Here is a 20828-nt window from a genome sequence, read left to right on the forward strand (position 1 = left end):
ATGTTGGGATCTGACCCAGAAAAGAAATCATAAGCAAATCTCACAGAAAGACACTGTTACTCTTGGCCAAAGGTCATGTACAAAGCTGAGCTGTTATGGCGAGCTGCAAGTGTCTTATCTGGGGACATGTTCAAGGCTTCTTCTGGAGTGTTTTTGTAAGCCTCTAGGGATGTTTATATTCTGTCTCTGGGAAAGATTTAGACCTCTTGTACCAACCCTCCATAAACAAAAAATCTTTATGTCACCTTATAGGCAGATGTTTCACCAGTGTACTTACATCTTGACATATGGATCTAATTGCCTAACAGAACTCTCTCATTATAAAAGTTTACCTCTTTGTTATAATAAACAGGGTTTATGCATAGTCCTTGTCTGGCCCTACTTTTGTGTCTCCCCCTTTGTCTCTCTCTCTCTCTCTCTCTCTCTCTCTCTCTCTCTCTCTCCCTTTTGATCGCAGTGTCAGAACCTTGACACCAGCATCTTGTATATAATATACATATTATATATAACATTATATTTATATGATCATTTTTTATATTTTATATAATTTATATACACATATATCTATGTATATATGAATGAATGGGAAGAATGTTATTTTTAATACATTAAGTACTTTACCAGTTTAATATGGGGGCAAACTAAAAGAAGCTTAGAACTTAAGCTGAGGAAGAGGAGAGAGGGTGGGCCAGAAATTGTGTTGTTTATTCTTTCCTCTATTCTATTCTTTATAGAGATTATTTTCATATTTTAAAATTTTTATTCTTAAAAAAATTAATTTTGCTATTTCAGCTCATGATGCTGGCCACTTTAACAGTGAAATGGCCCCAATTGAAGTGAAAGTAAAAAAAGTAAAACAGATGATGCAGGTGGATGAACATCCCCGGCCCCAAACAACATTGGAACAACTGGCTAAACTCCCTCCAGTCTTCAAGAAACAAGGAACCGTCACTGCAGGAAATGCTTCAGTGGGTATTAAGTGCAAAGGGAATGTGGTTTTGTTACCGTAGTTATAAGTTTAGTTTAGTTACTTATTATTTAATTTTATTTTGTTTAGAGTTCTAACATTTAAAGTTCTAACTTTTTAAAGTTTGGGAGGCAGCACGGACTGATGAAAATATCACCAGCATTAACTCAGAAGTCAGATCACCTGAGTTCAAGTTCTGATTCTGATGCTTATTCCTTATGTAACCTTCAAGGCCTCAATTTCCTCATCTGTAAGATGAAAAGGTTGAACTAGATGATCTGCAAGGACCCTTCCAGTGCTGGAGTTGTGATCCTAGAATTCTGGCAGTATGGCAGAACTGACTAAGGTCCTTAGGTTAGGGACCTCCAAGCCATGTAGGTTCTGATTTCCATTTCATTTGATATATTGTATAGAAGTAAGCATTGCCTTTTAGAATGAACAACCTTCACAACCTTCTGCATCTACTTCCTACCTAGTGGCACCCATCTCTCTAAACTTGTCCTATGAACTCTTGCCTGATAATCCCCAGTGACCTCCATGGAAAGACCTCAGCTGATTACCAGAATGATGAGGATAAAAGGGGATGAAGATACACCTGAAATGCTTACATTGCGGTAGATTGTGGACCAAAATGTACTTCACCCCTAAAAGCAAAACCACCTTTGATCATCTTCCAGTGATTAGACATCTAGCTAGTGTCTTTTCCCAAGATGCTAAGTATAAATGAACAGTTGTAACTGGCAATTCTTCCATTTAGCCAGAGTTGACAGACAGAGCTGGCTGAGAAGTCCATTAGGGAAACAGAATTTTAACTATTCTATCACTTTTGTAGTCATTTACTTGTCTAGTGCATCATAGTTGTTTCCGTTGCCTGGAGAACTATCTGGTTTATGTAGCTATAGCAGTGTTTCTTTGTTTTTGAGATAGTATTCTCATCCATTTCATCCATTTCTTTGATTTTTGCAGTTTTATTAAAAGGGAGGAAAATGATTGGAATTTAGGCCAAATTAAGAACAAAAAGTTTTCGGTCTAGTGGAGGCACATTAAGGGTGCTCAAAGGAGAGATAATTATTATCCTTTGCCAGATTTCTAAAGCATGACAATTGTTTGCCCATTGTTTTTTTAAATATTGTGGAATTTGTGGAAACTTATTAGTATGATCTTTTCAGAGTTTTTGGCCTATTATCTTATAACTTCAGTGTGAACAGCTTTGATTAGGCTCATTCTCTCCATGTAAATACGGGAAAGGCCAAATGTTTGGTATATAAAAATCTATAACCTTGAGTTTTTGCTTGTACAATTGTTGAGTTTTCTAAACTTTTTTGTAATTAAGACATTCCTGAAATCAATGGCAGAGTCAAAGATTTATTGGCCTATTCAATTTCTCTTTTTCATTTTTTTTTTTTTAGTTAATAGGCAAAAAAAAAAAAAAAGTAAAGCCAAGCCCCTTGTAAAAAATATACATATTCAGGACAGCTAGGTGGCTCAGTGGATTGAAAAACCAACCCTGGAGTCAGTGGGACCTGGATTCAAAGGTGGCCTTGGACATTTCCTAGCTATGTAGCTTAACACCACTTGCCTAGCTCCTTACTGTTCTTCTTCCTTGGAAAAAATACTTAGATTTGATTCTAAGGCAGAAGGTAAGGGTTTAAAAAAAATTACACAGATGGCAGGATTCAAATGACCCCAATCAATCATTCTTAGCTGTTTGCAGAATAAATTGTGTATGTCCACCTCCAGAGAAGGAACTGATAAAAATAGAAGCAAAGCACAGTTTTGTATATATACACATATACATATATGCATATATGCATACATATACACATATAGGTCAAATGATGCTTTCTCTTGTGTGGGGAGGGGACAAAGGAGGGAGATACCTGGGAACTTTAATGTAACAAATAAACAGGTTAATAATGAAATTTTTTTCACATCCTTACCTTCCCGTCTTAGAATCAATACTTTGTATTGGTTCGAAGGCAGAAGAGTGGTAAGGGTAGGCAATGGAAGTTAAGTGACTTGTCCAGGGTCACACAGCTAAGCAGTGGCTGAGGCTAACTTTGAACCCAGGACCTCCCATCTCCGGGCCTGGGTCTCTATCCATTGAGTCAGCTAGGTGCCTGCTGGATCATTCGATCTGGATTCATTTTCACTGCCCACCCCACCACCCACATTGTCATTACCTTGGATCTCTTTATGTTATCATAATCTCCACTTCACATTTTGCTTCTCTTTACCAGGGAGTGTGTGATGGAGCTGGGGCAGTGATCATAGCCAGCGAGGATGCTGTTAAAAAGCATAGTTTGACCCCTCTTGCCAGAATTGTGGGATACTTTGCATCTGGATGTGACCCCACTATCATGGGCATTGGTAAGTAATCTCAGAATGAATTACCTGCTTCCATTGATTTTGATGGAAGTGAGAAATTTAAAATAATCAGGTGGTGTTCAATCATGTCCGACTCTTCATGACCCCATTTGGGGTTTTCTTGGTAAAGATACTAGTGGCCATTTTCTTCTCCAGCTCACTTTACAGATGAGAAAACTGAGGCCAACAGTTGAAGTACCTCTCCAGGGTCACACAGCTAAGAAGGGTCTGAGGCCAGAATTGAACTGAGGAAAAGGAGTCTATCCATTGCTCCCCTTTGCCGCCCATAAAGTAGCCAATATTGTTGTTTTAGCGGGAGGCCCCTAGGCCACTCTATTATAGAAGCATTGATAATTAACAAATTAATACAGGTATCATTATTATTATTTAAACCCTTACCTTCCTTCTTAGAATCAATACTGTGTATTGGTTCCGAGGCAGAAGAGTGGTCAGGGCTAGACCATGGGGGTTAAGTGACTTGCCCAGGGTCACACAGCTGGGAAGTGTCTGAGGCCACATTTGAACCCAGGACCTCCCATCTCTAGACCTCTCTCCCAATCCACTGACTACCGAACCTGCCCCCTAATACAGTGATTAAACTCCAGTCAGGCAAGCAATCAGTAGAAGATTATCAAGCAGTGACTGTGTACCTAGCACAGTTCTCCATGCCTTGACCCTAGTTCTAACCCCCTCCCTTGCCTGGAGAAATTCACAGCCCGACGGGGAGACACTACCAATTTTGCAACCGGAGGCCGGTGCTCTTCCCAAGGGGCCGCGCCTCCTGCCGGTATGGACGGGAGAAGAAAAGCCAGGCCTGCTTCTTCAGATTCCTTCATTTATCCAGAGCTGATCCGGACTGCAAAGTGCACTGGGAAAAAAGAGCAGTCATTTCCCCCACTTCTGGTCCAGACTTGCCCCCTCCACAACCTCCCGTGACGGCCTGCTAGTGGACGAGAGAGGCTCCACCCCTCCCCTCGTACTCCAATACAGAGCCACCAAAGCAGTCTCCTATCCTCCAGCCTTCCCTCACCTAGCCCCACCCCCAGACCCGCCCTCATTGCCATCACATGACTAGTTATTGTGGTTTGGAGTCCGGAAGATTTGAATTCGCTTCCAACTCCAGACAGATTCTAATTTTGCACAGCCCAGTCAAGTCACTTGCTTGCTCAGCAGTAAAACAGAGATAATGACGGCCCCTGCTTCCAAGCATTGTTTCTGGGATTAAGTGAGCTAAAAATGGGTCAGACCTTGGCCTGCCATAAGCACTGCTGAAGTGTTACCTCTCTGTTACTGTGGCTTTCTGGGGGGATGGGCAGAGAAGGGCTGCTCCTTGAGCAGGCACTCCCGAGCCCCTGAGTAGGCAGCTCCGTGCATTGTCGAGGGTGCGAGGTAGAATGCTCAAGACTCCCAGCTCCCTCCCTTGTCCGGAGTAGTTCTTCAGCCCGCTCTTCTAGGCGGGTGCGATGTCCCTGGCCCGGGTGCTGGGCTCCCGAGGAACTCCCATTCTGTGAAGGGAAACAATAGGCACAGCATATGTGCAAAGGCAATAGAGGGGAATTGTAGTCCAGGGCGCAGCAGCGGGTGGAAGTGCCCAGAGGCTGGAGGTGAGGTGTCACGGGAGTAAGGAAAGGATTTAAGGGTCAAACAGAAGAGTTCTGTTTGATGTTGGAGGTGCTGGGTAATACTGGAGTTTATTGATTAGGGATGATAAGATGACACCTGTACTTTAAGAAAATCACTTGGAGGCAGGTTCCATAGAGAGACTCAGGCCTGGGGTCAGGAGGTCCTGGGTTTAAATCTGGCCTTAGATACTTCCTGGCTGTGTGACCCTGGGCAAGTCGCTTAACCCAATCCCTTACCATTGGCTTTGGAAGCAATACGGTATTGATTCTGAGACAAGAGGTAAGCTTTTAAAAAAACAACAATCAAATCAAATCAAATCACTGGCAGCTGCATGGGGCAGGATGGGAATGGGAGGGGCTTGTGGCAGACCCACCTGCACCTCTTCCCCCACAATCCACCCTGGCAGCAGCCCTGATGGGGGAGGATCAGTACAGCGGTGGTTCTATCTAAGTTAGACTTAGATAGAGGATGAAATAATATTTTTATTTTAAAGACTGTTTTTTTTTCATTTTATAAAAATATTTTATTTTTACCTATTACATGTAATAAATTTTCTTACATGGAGTTCTATATAATTTATTACATGTAATAACAAACTGTATTAAAAAATGTAATAAAAATGTATTCATTTCCACATTTTCCAAAGTAATATGATCCAATTTCTCCCTCCCAACCTCCGCGCCCCCCCCATGACAAGCAATTTGATCTGGGTTTTACATGTATTATCAGGCAAAACATATGAAACAGTACCTTTAAAGTGCTTAGGGTAGTGCCCAGCACATAGTAGGTGCTTAGTAATCACTTATTCCCTCCCTTAACCTTCCCATGTATCTGTGAGAGTTTGTAAAGTTCCTCCCTTGTTTCTGACATCTTTTCTACAAGGCGCACCATTCCTTTTTTTCCATAGCCAACTGTATTTAGTTTAACTGTGACCTTCCCATTTAGAGATGCTGCCATTTTTGGCACACCCTGGGATTGCCCTTGTGGGAAACAAGCATCCTTCACTAGCCTGTCCAAGAAGCTAGCTGCAGCCCTGGACCCTCAGGGACCCTCCTCAGGGACTCTCCTCCGCTCATCTTCAGTTCTGCTCTGGGGTGATGGTGCCCTGGACAGCCTCACTTCGCTATCGAGCTTTCAGCTTCTTTGTGACCCCAGATTTAAAGCCTCTAAAGGCCCCATCCTCCCCTTCCAGCCTTCTCTTACACTTCCCTCTTCTCCACATACTCTGGGCTCCTCCATGCCTGGCCCCCTGTCCCTCATGGCTTCCTGGGGTTCATGTCCCACCTTTTTCAGAGGAAGGCCTTGACCAGACTGCTTTCATCCATGTGTCTGTGTCTCACATGCACCTGCCTATTTATGTTGTCTAACTGGGTGGGCTCAAAGCATCCTGTGGGCAGGGGCTCTTTTCTCATCTTTCTGTATTCCTAGCACTTGGCGCCGTACTTTGCACATAATAGTTGCTTTAAAATGCTTCATTGCCATGACTCCCTCAGTTAATGGTGTGCTGGAGGATAAGGGGCAATTCTAGAATTACATTGTCTGGGTTGTTAGGGAACCCGAAACTGCCTAGTTTGGCCCATATTAGAGCAAATTAATTCTTCTGTAATGGCATTAGTTTCTCTATTCAGGAAAAGGAGATCTTTTGTGGTACATTTAGGGCATTGATAGATTTTTAAAAATTCTTACAGGTCCTGTTCCTGCCATCAAGGGAGCACTAAAAAAAGCAGGGCTGAGCCTGAAGGACATGGATTTGGTGGAGGTAAGTATTCCATCTTTTATGATAGGAAAAATAAAGGGCCCAGTGATGACACGTTCTTCATAGTAATAATGGTCGTCAGTATTTACAGGGCAGCTAGGTAGTGAAGTAGACGGAGCACCAGGCCTAGAGTCAGTAAAACTCATCTTCCTGAGTCCAAATCTGCTCCCATAGACTTCCTAGCTGTTTGACCCTGGGCAAGTTACTTAACTTTGTTTGCTTCTGTCAAATGAGCCAGAGAAGGAAATGGCAAACCACTTAGCCAGGAAAAGCCCAAATGGAGTCACTGAGAGTTGGACGCTGCTGAAAAAGACTGAACAACAGTATTTACACACATGGCACTTTCAAGTTTACAAAGCAGTGCTGCTCACATTTTAAAGTAGGTCCAAGACTTTCCATTCTGCTCAAAGTAGTCCTGGACTGACTGTATCTCTGTTGCCTAAAGACTAGAATAAATAAATTCATAAAGTCTCATTACCAGGTTATCTGAAAGAATATAGGATTTCTTGGCTATAGCGGTCTCTTGTGGACTGTCTGCAAAATTAGAAAGAGGTCGCAACCAGTTTTGATGAAATAAATGTTCACTTCAATAAAATTATAGTTCCTTAAAATATTGAATTATTAAAGGAGTTTATATTTAACTTATTAGTCTATGCACCAACATGTAAGATGAGGAATAAGTGTGTTTAAAACCATTTTACAGATGAAGTGAGAGAATACAAAGAGCTAACATAATTGGTTTGTTTTGTAAGCTCCTTGAGGGCATGGGCTCAATTTTTACTTGTTTATATCCTAGCAATTAGCACTGAGCCTAGCACATAGTAGGCACTTAATAAATACTTATCGATTGGTTAATTGACCCCTGGGCATTCAGTAGGTAAGTGATAGGGTTGAGCATAGAACCTAGACTTCTTTGTACCAAGTTCACATATGGTTAACTGCTTACTAGACCACATAGCCATTAATCCATCTGGTAACTGTTTAATAATCATTAAAGGAGAAGGGAAGAGAATAAGCATTTACTAATGCCTACTGTGTGCCAGGCAGCATGCATTTAATCACTTCACAAGTATTAATTCATTTGATCTTCACAACTGCCCTGGGAGATAATCCCCCTTCTACAGTTGGGGAAACTGAGGCCAGTAGAGATGGAATTACTTGTCCAGAGTCACAGCTAGTAAGTGTCTGAGGCTCGATTTTGAACTCAGGTCTTCTTGACTGCAGACCCACTACACTATCCACTGTGCCATCCAGTTGCCTGATTCATTAGGTATCTGTCCTGTTGCTAGGCCTCATGCTCAGTGTAACAGCTCTGAAAAACTACAGGTGTTCATTTGTATTCCTTCTTGCCTGGGTACTTCTAAGAGCCTAAATGTAAACCTACAACCTTGGGATGATGCCCTCAAGATTCCTGATAATGACTAGTCTTATGGGGAAAACCAGGGGAGTTAACTTAAATATTATATGTGGATTCAGAAGGGTGAGTAGGAGACAGGAATGGACAGTAGGGGATGCCAAACAAGTTAGGGAAACTAGGTTTACTGTTAAGGGAAAAGACTGTTAACAGAAGTGACACCTAGGCCCTAACTGTCACCCTGCTTCTCCTAGACAAGGTATAAACTCAGAGTATAATAAATACACACTATGGAAACTTCAAAGTATGAAGAAAACACACAGGGAAACAGTTTAATTGTTTTGAGAGGATAGGAGAGGGGGGTGAAGTGAAACTATGTCTAACTGCTCAGGACTGGAGTCAAAAGGGTAAGTTCCTTAGCCAACCTAGCTTCTGCCAGGTTGACAGCTTGGCTAAGGACCTGAGGAAGAGGGCTTGGGTTTGGGTTCTCACAACTGTCTTCAGGATACCAGGAACCAACTCCTCCACAGCCAATGATCCAAAAGTAACCAGATAGGGAAAAATGTCTGCAGACTGTCCACCAGAACACAGGCCTCTTCCCTACTCAGAGTTGACTCGCAGGATGATATCTTCAGCCTTTACAACCTTCACCAATCTCCAAGATCCCAGGTCAAATAGGAATTGCTGATTGCACTTCTGCTTCAAGCCCCTCACAAAACAGCAATGTCTGTTGCTTAGCTCTCTCCTCCCTACCCCCTGCATTCTATTCAGAATGTCCATGACTTCCAGCCAAGGCTTTCTCTAATCTATTTGCAGAAATCTGCCTTTATACCTTTTAAAGCCTATACCTATTACACTAGCCTATGGCATGAAGATGCCTAAAGAATTATGCTTAAAGCCTGGTGACTAGACATTTAGCTGTACTTTTCACAAATCAAGATGGCAGGGCTCCCACGCTCAATGCATAAGAGCAGTTTTGTGTCCCCTCCTAAGTCTTTCATACTCCAGGCTGGTCATCCCTAGTTCCTGAACTAGTTCACATATGGCCTACTTTGTGGTCCCCTCACTATTCCTGGTTCCTCTGGGACACATTTCATTTTGTCCCCATCCCTCCGAAAATGCAGGGGCCTATCTTGAATATAGTGCTCCATATGATGGCTGACCACGGCAGAATACAGTGGAATCAGCATGTTCTCCTTCATTCCGAACACTGAATCCATGTTAATAGGGCTCAAGAGAGCATTAGCCTTTGGGGGCATCAGCCAAGGCCTCAGAGGTTTTTGTTTGTAGTGCTATCTACTCAAAAAGTCTAGAAATTGTAAAATCCACACTTAATATCTAGAAACAGTACTAGGCCTAGAAAACTTCTGACTTAAAAAAGGAATATTTGATTGGGAACATCTCTGAAGCAGAGATCTAACCTGAAACCTAGGCAAAAGTCATGCTGAGTGCAAATATGAAAACGCTACAAAATTACCTGAAAGATAAAAAAGAGTAAATTTAAAAAGAAGATTGTGAATTAAAACTGGCAGCTAGGTGGCACAGTAGATAGAGTGCTGGGCTTGAAGTAAAGAAGACTCATTTTTCCGAGTTCAAATTTAGCCTCAGACACTTAGCCATATGACCCCAGATGAGTTGCTTAACCCTGTTGGCCTGTTTCCTCATCTGTAAACACCAAATGGAGTCGCAAAGAATTAGATATAACTGAAGAACAACGATGTGAATCACTAGAGCTAACCAAGGCTTTTTTACCCTCTCTCCTGAAGGTGAATGAAGCTTTTGCTGCACAGTATCTTGCAGTAGAAGACTCTTTGGGCCTGGACCCAAGCAAAACCAACACGAATGGAGGAGCCATTGCCCTGGGCCACCCATTGGGAGCCTCCGGAACACGAATCACTGCTCATCTAGTTCATGAATTAAGGTATTCATGAGAAATTACTGTATTTCAGCCTTACATCATTCCAAACAGCTGCATCTCATAAATTGGTTAGCAGTCCTAAGTCCAAGCTCTAATTGGGAGGTTCCTAATAGATAAAATTGGTGTGCTATATTCCATAATCTTATACTGGTCATAAATCTAGAGTTGGAGGGGGCTCAGAAACCCTCAGGGCCAATCCTTCATTTCACAATTGGGGAAACTGAGACTCGGTGAAGGTCATCAATGTGCCCACACAAACGTCAGGATTGGGATTTGAACATCTGGCCTCGTCTGAAAGCAATCCGTGTATGATAAATGGTCTCTTTCTTCAGAGGGGGGTTTCCATCATGGTGGGTTTATGTTATTTAGTTAAGATAAATAATATTCTGACTGGTTCAATCTCAGAGGGTGGTTCAGAGCTTTGGCTGGGAATCCAAGGACCTGGGTTCTCACTCCAGTATCTTTGCCAGGGAAATCCCAAAGGGGTGCTGAGAGCGAGCCCGCTTGACACTGCGGAACTCTGGCTCCGGAGTCAGTGCCCTCTACAGTGTGGCGCTGCAGTCTAGACTCAGTGGCATTCAGAGTCTCGTCGTAGATTACCGGTGTAGGTGACCGCCTTCTGGCCTTCGGTCCTCTCTAACCGGAACTAGCCTCTCACCTCCCGCCTCCCTGACCCCGCCCCCTTTAGGGGTCTACATCGTGTCTTCCCGGGTAGTCTGAAGTGCTGCCCTTCGCTGGGTTTCGGGATCAGCCCAGAAAGCTCCAGGCTCTGAGGCCAAAGAATCCAGGATCCTCCATGAAAGGAAGGAATACTAGGATTGGAGAGACTGGAGCCTTTAAGCTCTGTGCGGGGCTCAGTCTGAGTTTGGGTGAGCCCGCTGCCAAGTCTGTCGCTCGGGACGAGGGCTCCACCTTCTGGCCGTCCCGGGCTCGCACCGTGCCCGAGACTAGAAGGAGAGAAAAGCGGTCTTCCTTCCACACTATGGAAACTTCAAGGTAGTTGAAGCAAGTAGTCTGCTTAGCAGAAGGAGAGAATCCCGGGGTTAGAGTCCGCAGGGGTCTTTGGGCCAGTCAGCCCCTAAAATACTAGAAGCCATCTCATCCAATCCTCACATTTATAAAATGATGGAAAAAAGATTTCCAAACCTAAGACCAAAGTTAAGTGACTGCAGGATTATGTGATCCCCTGACCCTTCCCTTCTTACTACCCTTGCCCAACACCCTCCTGCCCCCACCTCCATGCCTTTGCTGTGTCCATCCTGAGTCTGGGCTGCATTCCGTCCTCACCTCCTCCTCCTGACTTCCCTGAGGATGTTCAAACCCCACCGTTTTGGAGAGACCTTCTCCAGGCAGTCCATCCCTGCTCCTCCTACGGTGCATGGGCATAGCTGTTTGTATGTTGTTTCCTTCATTAGAAGGTAAGCACCTTGAGGTAGGAGGCCCGTATTTGTCATTCTTTTTAATCCGGGCACCAACTGACCATAGTGCCCTGAGTCTTAGCTCTTAATTTAGTCGCAGGATTAGCTGTGGAATGGGAGGAACTCATTCCACATCCCTCTGAATGCTTGCAGCCTAGAGGCAGTGAGGGGACGCCTATTGGACCTATTGGTCAAGGAGACCCGAGTTCAGATTTGTCTGCTAGCTGTCAACCCAGAGGAGTCACTTGATCTGTCTGCCTCAGTTTCCTCATCTGTAAAAGAGAGATCATAATGGGAACCACCCCTCAGGGTTGTTGTGGGGATCAAAACAAGTAAAATCCTTGCAGACCTCCAAATGCAATAGAAATGCTGCTATCCTTATTGAGCCCTTCAGGTGTGGCTATTTGTGACCACATTTGGGGTTTTCTTGGCAGACACTGTAGTGGTTTGCCATTTCCTTCAGTGAGGAAACTGAGGCTAACAGAGTTAAGTGACTTGCTCAGAGTCACACAGCTAGTAAGTGTCTGAGGCTAAATCTGAACTGAGGTCTTCTTGAGGAGGTAGCCAGGGCAGAGGGCACCCCTTTTTTGAGAATGAGAAAATGGAGGCCCAAAGCCTGAGTGCCTGCCTCCTGTCCCATGGCTTCTTGACACCATTGCTCAGATAAGAACTTAAAGAACTAAGGACTCCTGCTCCAATATATTCCTTTCTACAATTTCAGAGGAACAGCTGATCAAATGCCAGGCTTGAGAAGTCCCGAGTTCAAAAGTGGCCTTGGACACTTTCTAGCTGCATGATCCTGGGCAAATCACCTAGCCTCTCCTTGCCTCAATTTCCTTCACTGTAAAATGGAGATAATAATAGAACTGACTATTAGAGTTGTTGTGAGGATCAAATGAGGTCATCTTTGCAAAAGTGCTCTGCAAGTGCTTGCCGAAGAGTGGGCTTCATATGAATGTGCTTTCCTTTATCCCTTCCCTAAATGATTTCAAGTATGAGAAGCATCTTTCTAAAAGTTACTTGAGTCTGAGCTCTTCTCTAATGCACTTGGAGTCTGTTGGTACATATTGTAAAGGAGACTGATTTCTAATCAAGAAGAGACAAAACATTTGTGTAAACTTCATTAGGCTCTTTTATTCCAGCAAAGCCCAAAATCTGAAACTGTTCATTGGTAGAGTGTGAGAATAGGGAAGCCACATGCTTGCAACCCCAAAGTGACCTTATCCACTGCTTTCTCTTCTAGACGTCGAGGTGGAAAGTATGCTGTTGGATCAGCTTGCATTGGTGGTGGCCAGGGTATCGCTGTCATCATTGAGAACACGGCCTGAAGACCCAAGGACATGACAATTAGAGGCCTTAGCCTGTAAACATTTATTTGGTAAATTGTGTAAAAGTAAAAAAAATAGAACTTTTGCATAAATTTCTGACACTGACCCCATGTTACCAAAGAAACTTTCACTGTACCAGGGGTTGGGGGTAGGCAGGGGAGACAAAGTTGGGTTCCAAGGACACTAAAGCAAAAATATCCACTCATACAGAATGTGTGCCCATCCTAAAAACAAAACCATTTTTCCAAGTTTGGCACCAGTAGCATAAGATATATTTCATTAGCCAAAATTCAACTAAGGAAACTTGGCAAAAGTAGGATTCCTACCCTATAACCACCAAATAGACCTTTTTGCCTTATTGCATAATTGCAAAGCCTTCTTACCTTGTTGCCTTAATTCTCTAATGTTCCTTGGCTCACTCCCCTCATAAAAAATAATTCCTAATTTTGTTGCAGTCAGAAGGCTTTCACTGCATATTTTTGAAACTGCATTTGTTGTATATTAAGTGCATTTCATAGATCCTTGTAACAAAAATTATTATAAAATATCAATAAAAAGTCATCTCAATTTCATGTTACTATAATGGCTCATTTTTAAAGTGCTTTGTGATTTACAAAGGGCTTTCCTGAAATCTTTAGCAGGTAGATGGTGTAGTACTATTATACCCATTTTACAGATAGATCAAGTGCCATGCCCACATTTATACACAGTTTAGTCAGGGTGGATTTGCTTTCAAACTCAGGTCTGGGCCCAGGGCTCTGACGTGATAAAAGCTTCATTTTTCTCGGAGGACAGAGCTATAAAATTTAAATTTTTAATTAGGCTGGGGACAAAATATATATCCAAGAATATTCAGAAAATAATTTAAAGTAGTTTTTCAAAAATAAAAATAAAAAGAATTCCACTCTCTAAGAAAACATAGAAGTCAGTGGCCACAAGTAGTGGTGTGGTTATTGAAAAGAAGCCATGTTCTGACTGGAACACAACATGATTTGGGGTTCCCAAATATAAAGGGAATGGAGATAAACTTGGAGAGAGGTATTCTAAGGAGTTGGAATTTATGGGAGAGGGGCCAGAGGAACACCTTCCAAGACCCTCCAGACTCTCACACCTAGCACTGCTAGATTGGACTAGAACTCCCAGACACTCAAAAAGTTATACTGCATCTAAGAGTTTCCACTTGACTGGGAATAAGGAGAGATTTAGGGGCAGAGGTTTTAAGTTCTTTTTCTCCAGTTATAATTTGAGGAAAACAAACCTTGACCAGCTCAGAGACTGAAGTCAAGGCTGGCTGCCTGTTCATGCTGACCCCATTTATTTAAATCCTCTTGCTTTGAGGTCATCTGCCTCTCAGGCTTGCTTTCTGCTTTTAAATTTTACACACAAATAATCTCAGGCTTTAACATTTTGCTACTTCCCCCTTGCCCTCCCCTAAATCTGCCCATTCTCTTTTGGTTTCCTCCATTATTAACTTTTTTAAACTCCTCCCATTTAAGCCTTCCTTCCCCTCCCTATCAAATAACCCAACTTGTTTTTAGTGTTCTGGCTTGCCTGACTTTACATCCACAAAACTCCTGTAGTAACTAATTCTGAAAGGATGAATAACGGTTTTCATCTTAAACAATGTTACTTCTTCCCTCTACAATGTAAACTACTTTAAAAGCAGAAACAACTAACGCAAGAAGTAAACAATTATACTTTTTATGTCTTATCTTCACCCATTAGAATGTAAGCTTCTTGAGCTAAGGGTCTTTCTACTTGCATTTGGATTCCAGGCTTAGCACAGTATTTGACCCAGAGTAAGCACAAAATAAATGCTTGTGATTTGACTGTAGATGTTGAGCCCTTAATGGTGTCAGATGAGTTCTCATTTAATCAATTAGCCAAGACAAAACCATCATTCAGAGACACAAGGCAAAGCAAGAACAATTACATAATTCACACATGGACAAGGCCACTCCCTGTTTCTGGTTCTACCTGCATTATTGCTGAGAAGAGCTACTTCTCTGTTAGCTATTCTTCTCCTGGGCTGCCAGAGCAAGGCTAAGATCTTCCAGCAAAATAGAACTCCTAAGGCTGGGATCTTCCAAACTCTTACAGATCTGCTCTCATTGTTGGGCTCTGAAGGATGCCCATCAGGAAACCTATTGCCTGTCAGGAGGAAGACAGAATAGGGAAAAACAAAGACATAAAGCTTGTTTTCTTCCAGTCCATTCTTCCAAATAGAAGATGGCTGGGCAAAGCCTTCTTTCCCAAGCTTACTCTCCCAAGCAATATAGGTTCTGAGGTCTATTCCTGGCTCCAGCTCTGAGAATTCTCAGATCAAGCTTTAAAGTCTGGAATTGGCCAGCTCCACTACTCCAAGGCAAGGATCTCATGTGAAATTTTTCATTTCTATCTTATGGTGAGAAAGCAAAATTCACATTTCCCTCAGCCAAGCTACAACTAGGAAATACAGAATTATCCCATGGTCACCAAATAGTTGTTGGGGTTTCCCAGCTGTCAACCTTTAAGTCTTTTTATTAGTCAAATGCAAATTAGATGCTGGGAAATTAGATGCAATAGACTGCTTTCTCAGTGCCTTGTGGCTGTCCTTGTTTTAGCTCCTTATGAAATTTGATTATCTCTTATAGGAAATGACTGGTTACCTGTCAATCATTTCATAATCAACTGTCTTTATGAAGTCAGCTCATTAACTAATTAGATCTATGGTCAAAGCTAACACCAAATTAGAAGGATAAAGAAGAATAGGATAAAGATCAATAATCAAAGCTGACACCAAATTAGAAGGATAAAGATGAGAATATGCCACTTGCAAAGAAGATTGTTCCAACCAAAAGTATTTTAATTTTATGGAAAACGGGTCATAGCAAACACCAATTCTGATTATCATCATTCTTTGGAGAATATTAACCAATAAAATAATCAAAAGAATGAGAACAAAAAGGGTACTGAAATCATTTCAGCCAGCAGAGACAGTGCCAAGGTAAAAATTGGTTTAGAATTTATAATTATAAAATCATGAAAAGGAGTGATCAGAGACTATAAACAATATCATCCCCACAAAAAGAAGAGGAAAAGAGGATCTTTAGAGAACTTGGTAGAGGTCCCAACTAAGCCTAGGTCCTCCTAGAAACATGAGAAACATGTATAGATGAAACCAGAACAACAAACAGATGGGAAATGGAACAGGTTTACACTTGTTTCCATAGTGAACTATAGTCAGTAGTGGTGGAATCCCCAGATTTGGATTTTAGCACTTCGGTCCTAGGTGCCCTAGCAATGACACACAAAAAAATGAAGTTGGAGTCAATTCCTGGACCTGATCAAATGCCCAGGAAACTTCTGCTGGATGAAAGGTACTTATGCAATGATTTTCAATATATCTCAAAGAGAGAAACATTTTTCCCAAAATTGTTCTTGGAGTTGAAATCAGAGATGCTGATAAAAAAGAAAAAAAATGGAGAGTTACCTAGAAAATTCTAATTTGATCTCTCTAAGGAAGACTTCGGTGGTGGTTCTTTGGTTGTTTCTGATTCTTTAGTGACCCCATTTGGGATTTTGTCAAAGATACTGGAGTGGTTTGCTATTTCCTTCTCCAGCTCAAAAGTGAAGAAGCTCATTGACAATAATAATACTTGACAAAGTGTTATATTGATTTTGACAGAGATGTTTGGGAAGCTGAAGGGATGGCCAGATATCAGTATCTTGCTGGATTCATTCCTCCCCCACTGACAGGCTTGAGTGGAAAGGGAGGGGCATAAACTGGCTCAGTGCTCCTTCTCCCCCCTCTCAACAAGCAGTTAGAAATCAGTTGAAAATAGAGGTTTGATCTGGACTCCTCTGGCAAGGCTAAGCAAAGCTGTTCTGTGATGTTTACTCTCTCAATTTATTTCCCCACAGGTTTGACTAGGGAAGATAAGAGAAGCTTGATATCTAGTAGCTATCAGGGACAGAATGAGGATCTGACTTCTTGAGCTGGCAGCTGAAAGGAACCAAGCTTTATGGAGGTTATGAGTATTCCCCAAAATAATAGCCAGGCACAGCTATCTCAGAGATGAAGCTTTACTGATAAAAGAGGAAGAGGAAGGAAGGGAAGGTTTTTCAAGGATTAGGACAAGATCAGGGAAGCCCAGAACTGTTAGACAGAATCAGCCCCTCCCCCCTCAGGAGGGAGTGGCAGACTTTCTAACTAGCTTGCCCTCAAAGCCTATAATTATCACTTCTAATATCTAAATAACTAAATAACAATTGTGGGGTTGCTGGAAAGGTCTAGTTCAGCTAAACAGGCAAACTGCAGAGAAGAACCAAAATGGCTTTTGCCATAATGGCCTCCAAAGCAATCAATAACTGGGATCAGCAAGCAGAGTGATCTGCTCACCTCAACCCCCAGGAACCAACTGTCTCAACTGCCCTCTCACCCAGAGTTCTGGGGGTAGGGGTGGGGTGGGCCCTGGAATTCTGGGTGAGGCTTGACTCTGTATCTTGCCAGAATTCCACCCTGCCATTTCCATGTTACAGAAAGTTACCTAAAAGATACTAACCCCAGATTCTACTTTATCTTGTCTATAAAATCTTTATGATAATATTCTTGGCTTATATTGAAAGTATACTTAATGAATATGTGAAAAGAGATCAAACAGGCTTCTGTAGATGATTCTCTCTAACAGATCACATATTCCTAAGTGCACAATTGCCTAAGAGGTATAGTGATGACAAAATCCCATTATATTTATTGTATTTTGGCTATCAAAAGTATTTTTCTCAGGATAACAAACCATAGTTTTATGGATTTTCTTCTTAAAATAAGCTCTCTTCCATGCAGAGAAATAGCAATAACCAACACTTACATAATGCTTACAGTGTGCCAGACACTGTGCTATGTGCTTTATAATGATCATCTCACAACATTGATCCTAAAACAACCCTGGAAGGTAGATGCTATTATGATCTCCATTTTATAAATGAGGAAACTGGGGCAGAGGTTGGGACTTGCCCAGCATCACAGAGCTAGCAAATGTCTGTGAAGCCATCCACCAACTTCACAAAGATACCTAGTGGGTAGGACACTCAGAAAGGGGAATGGACTGAGAGAAAAGTGGACTATGAGTTAAGGACTAATGGAAAGAAAACATGAGGCAAGAATGAAGCCACACAGACAAAGAGTTCTGGCATAAGGTAGTCAGAGAGTGAGTAAGCTCTGGTGGATAAGAGCTTCTATAGAAGCTCTGATGGTCAAGAGCTTCTATGGTTCAGAGCTTAACCCTTAGCCAACATACTGCTATTTTTATTGGGGTTACAACAGTATAGGGGGAAAGGGAAATGATCTTTAGACAAGTGGTCCAATATATTAACATTATGAGGTAATCACCATGAGATACAAACTGATTCTAAGACAATAGGTAGAGCTAACCTGGAGATAGGGAGTTCTTATGGCCTAAGGTATCTCTGGTAGATTGATACATATGTTAATTGATTGTTATTGGTAAAATAAGGAGGCTGAGATAACTGACCAGTCTTCTGGAGTGTAGCCTTTGGGAAGTGCTAGGAATTTGGCACCTCTGAGGTTCAATTTAACTCAAGATTACGGAAAACAATCTTAAGCAATACAAGTCAGTTTTTTGAGTGCTTCTAAAATAATATCAAAATTAATAGGGGCAGCTGGGTAGCTCAGTGGAGTGAGAGTCAGGCCTAGAGACAGGAGGTCCTAGGTTCAAACCCGGCCTCAGCCACTCCCAGCTGTGTGACCTTGGGCAAGTCACTTGACTGCCATTGCCCACCCTTACCAATCTTCCACCTATGAGACAATACACCGAAGTACAAGGGTTTAAAAAATATTAAAGAGCACAGAAATAAATGGTCTCTCCTTAAAAAAAAAATAAAAAATAAATTAATAAGCCTGGGCTCCTACAGTCTGAGGTTAGGGGGCAGCTGGGTGGCTCAGTGGAAAGAGAGCCAGGTCTAGAGATAGGAGTTCCTGGGTTCGAATGTGGCCTCAGGCACTACCCAGCTGTGTGACCCTAGGCAAGTCACTTACCCCCCATTGCCTCACCCTTACCACACTTCTGCCTTGGAACTGATACTTAGTATGGATTCTAAGATGGAAGGGAAAAAAAAAAGTTTCTGGACTCCAGGTTTCTGTTATTGTTATTCCATTCTTTTTTTTTTTTTAATTTTTTTTTAAACCCTTAACTTCTGTGTATTGGCTCCTTGGTGGAAGAGTGGTAAGGGTGGGCATTGGGGGTCCAGTGACTTGCCCAGGGTCACACAGCTGGGAAGTGGCTGAGGCTGGATTTGAACCTAGGACCTCCTGTCTCCATTCTTTTTGAAGAAGGCCAGTGAAGTCATGGGGGATGATTTGGGCGTGAATTGGAATTAAGGGAGGCAGAGGACAGAGACTTAGCCTCTCGGCTTCCCCACCACCACCACCCCCAACCCCGAAACCTGGCCCTCCAAACCCCGGGACAGGAGACAGGAAGGAGGCGACGGCCTGGGATCCAGGGTCTCACGTGAGCTGGGCCTCTTCGAGGTCCTCCCCAGGGGCCGCTTCAGCCCCCTTCGTGGCCTGGGAACAAAGTGTTCCCCTCTCCCCATGCCTGGGCCAGAAGCGCCCTCCCCTGTGGCTCCTGGCCGTGGTCACGCTTCACCGGCCTAGCCCGTGCTCTGCGACTTGGGGCCGCAGCAGAGAGCTGGGGAGGGCGGCCGCCGCAAGCGGAGGAGTAGCCCTCACCGCGGAGGGGCAGGACCCCCAGCGCACCCCGTACACCCCACGGACCCTGTCCACCCCCGCGCTTTGTACTCCTGAGAAGGTGTCTGTAGGGCTGTGGAACGGACGCCTTTCAGACAGAAGAAGGGGGCTCCCTTCCCTCCCCCCTACACCCCCACCCCCCACAAGGAGATTCTTCTTCCAATGAAGCCGCCCTCTGAAAGCAGATAACCCCGGACCGCCTTCTGGACCTCAAAGACCATTGGAGAGATTTGAGATTTGCTTAAAGAAAAAATTTTTCTTTATAGGAGTGCGAGGGCAGGTCTAATCCTCTAGGTGGCGCTGCATGCCCATTAGTGGTTTTTAATAACTTTTTATCAAAATTAACATCGTCACCAAAAAGGGCAATGGAGCATCGGCTTCAACTCGTCCAGACCTCTCATTTTTATAGATTAAGGAATAGATGGTTTATCCAGAGTCATGATGGGGTCCAAACCGTGATCCTCTGATTCCACCACTCTTTTCACTCTAATCATTTACACTTAATAAGCATTTATTAAGCACCCCCTGTATGCGAGTCACTGTGCTAAGTCCTGAGGATACAAATAAAAAGCTGCACGGGCCTTGCCTTTAAGGAGCTTCCAGCCTAATTGGAGGATGGGAAATGAGGAGGCATGATAGTCCTTGGATCAGCAGAGATGCTGATGGAAAATAGTTACTGCACCAAACCACCTACTCCCTCTCTCCCCACCTCCCAATTGCCCTTGTCTTTGGAGAAGGAAGTGGAGGGCGAAGCAGAGTGGCTTCTCTGGATTGAGAGCCAGGCCTAGAGATAGGAGGTCTTGGATTCAAATGTGGCCTCAGACACTTCCCACCTGTGTCACCCTGGGCAAGTCACTTGACCCCCATTGTTCAGCCCTTATTGCTCTCCTGCTTTGGAACTTATATTTAGAAGGTATGGATTCTTTAAAAAAAAAAAAAAAAAAAAAAAAGGAGGAACAGGGGTAGGTGACAAGAAGGAAAGCCATAGTCTGGTTGGAAGATTGTTTGGTTCTAATGCTGAGTGCCGGCAATGCTTTTGGAGATTATCAGACATACCCCAAGCAGAGATCTTTCTTTTCTTTCTTCCTTCCTTCCTTCCTTCCTTTTTTCTTTCTTTTTCCTTTCTTTCCTTCTTTCCTTTCTTCCTTCCTTCCTTCCTTCCTTCCTTCCTTCCTTCCTTCCTTCCTTCCTTCCTTTCCCTTACCTTCCATGGTAGAATCAATACTGTGTATTGGTTCCAAAGCAGAAGAGTGATAAGAGCTAGGCAATGGAGATTAAGTGACTTGCCCAGGATCACACACCTAGAAAGTATCTGAGGACAGATTTAAACCCAGGACTTCCCCTTTCTA

The 20828-nt window shown here is 43.0% G+C and overlaps 1 protein-coding gene across 1 annotated transcript in view; it reads left to right on the plus strand.

Annotated features, from left to right (window-relative positions):
- Positions 1-13311, plus strand: part of ACAA2 (acetyl-CoA acyltransferase 2) — a 40247-nt gene extending 26936 nt beyond the window's left edge. The window contains exons 4-8 of the mRNA XM_044681608.1: positions 793-968; positions 3208-3337; positions 6646-6716; positions 9834-9988; positions 12647-13311. Coding sequence (XP_044537543.1) covers positions 793-968; positions 3208-3337; positions 6646-6716; positions 9834-9988; positions 12647-12731 — 617 coding nt within the window. The 3' untranslated portion in view covers positions 12732-13311. The remainder of the gene's footprint in view (positions 1-792; positions 969-3207; positions 3338-6645; positions 6717-9833; positions 9989-12646) is intronic.
- The last annotated feature ends 7517 nt before the right edge of the window (positions 13312-20828 follow it).

This window comes from Gracilinanus agilis, chromosome 1 (genome assembly GCF_016433145.1).
Source record: "Gracilinanus agilis isolate LMUSP501 chromosome 1, AgileGrace, whole genome shotgun sequence".
Taxonomy (NCBI): domain Eukaryota; kingdom Metazoa; phylum Chordata; class Mammalia; order Didelphimorphia; family Didelphidae; genus Gracilinanus; species Gracilinanus agilis.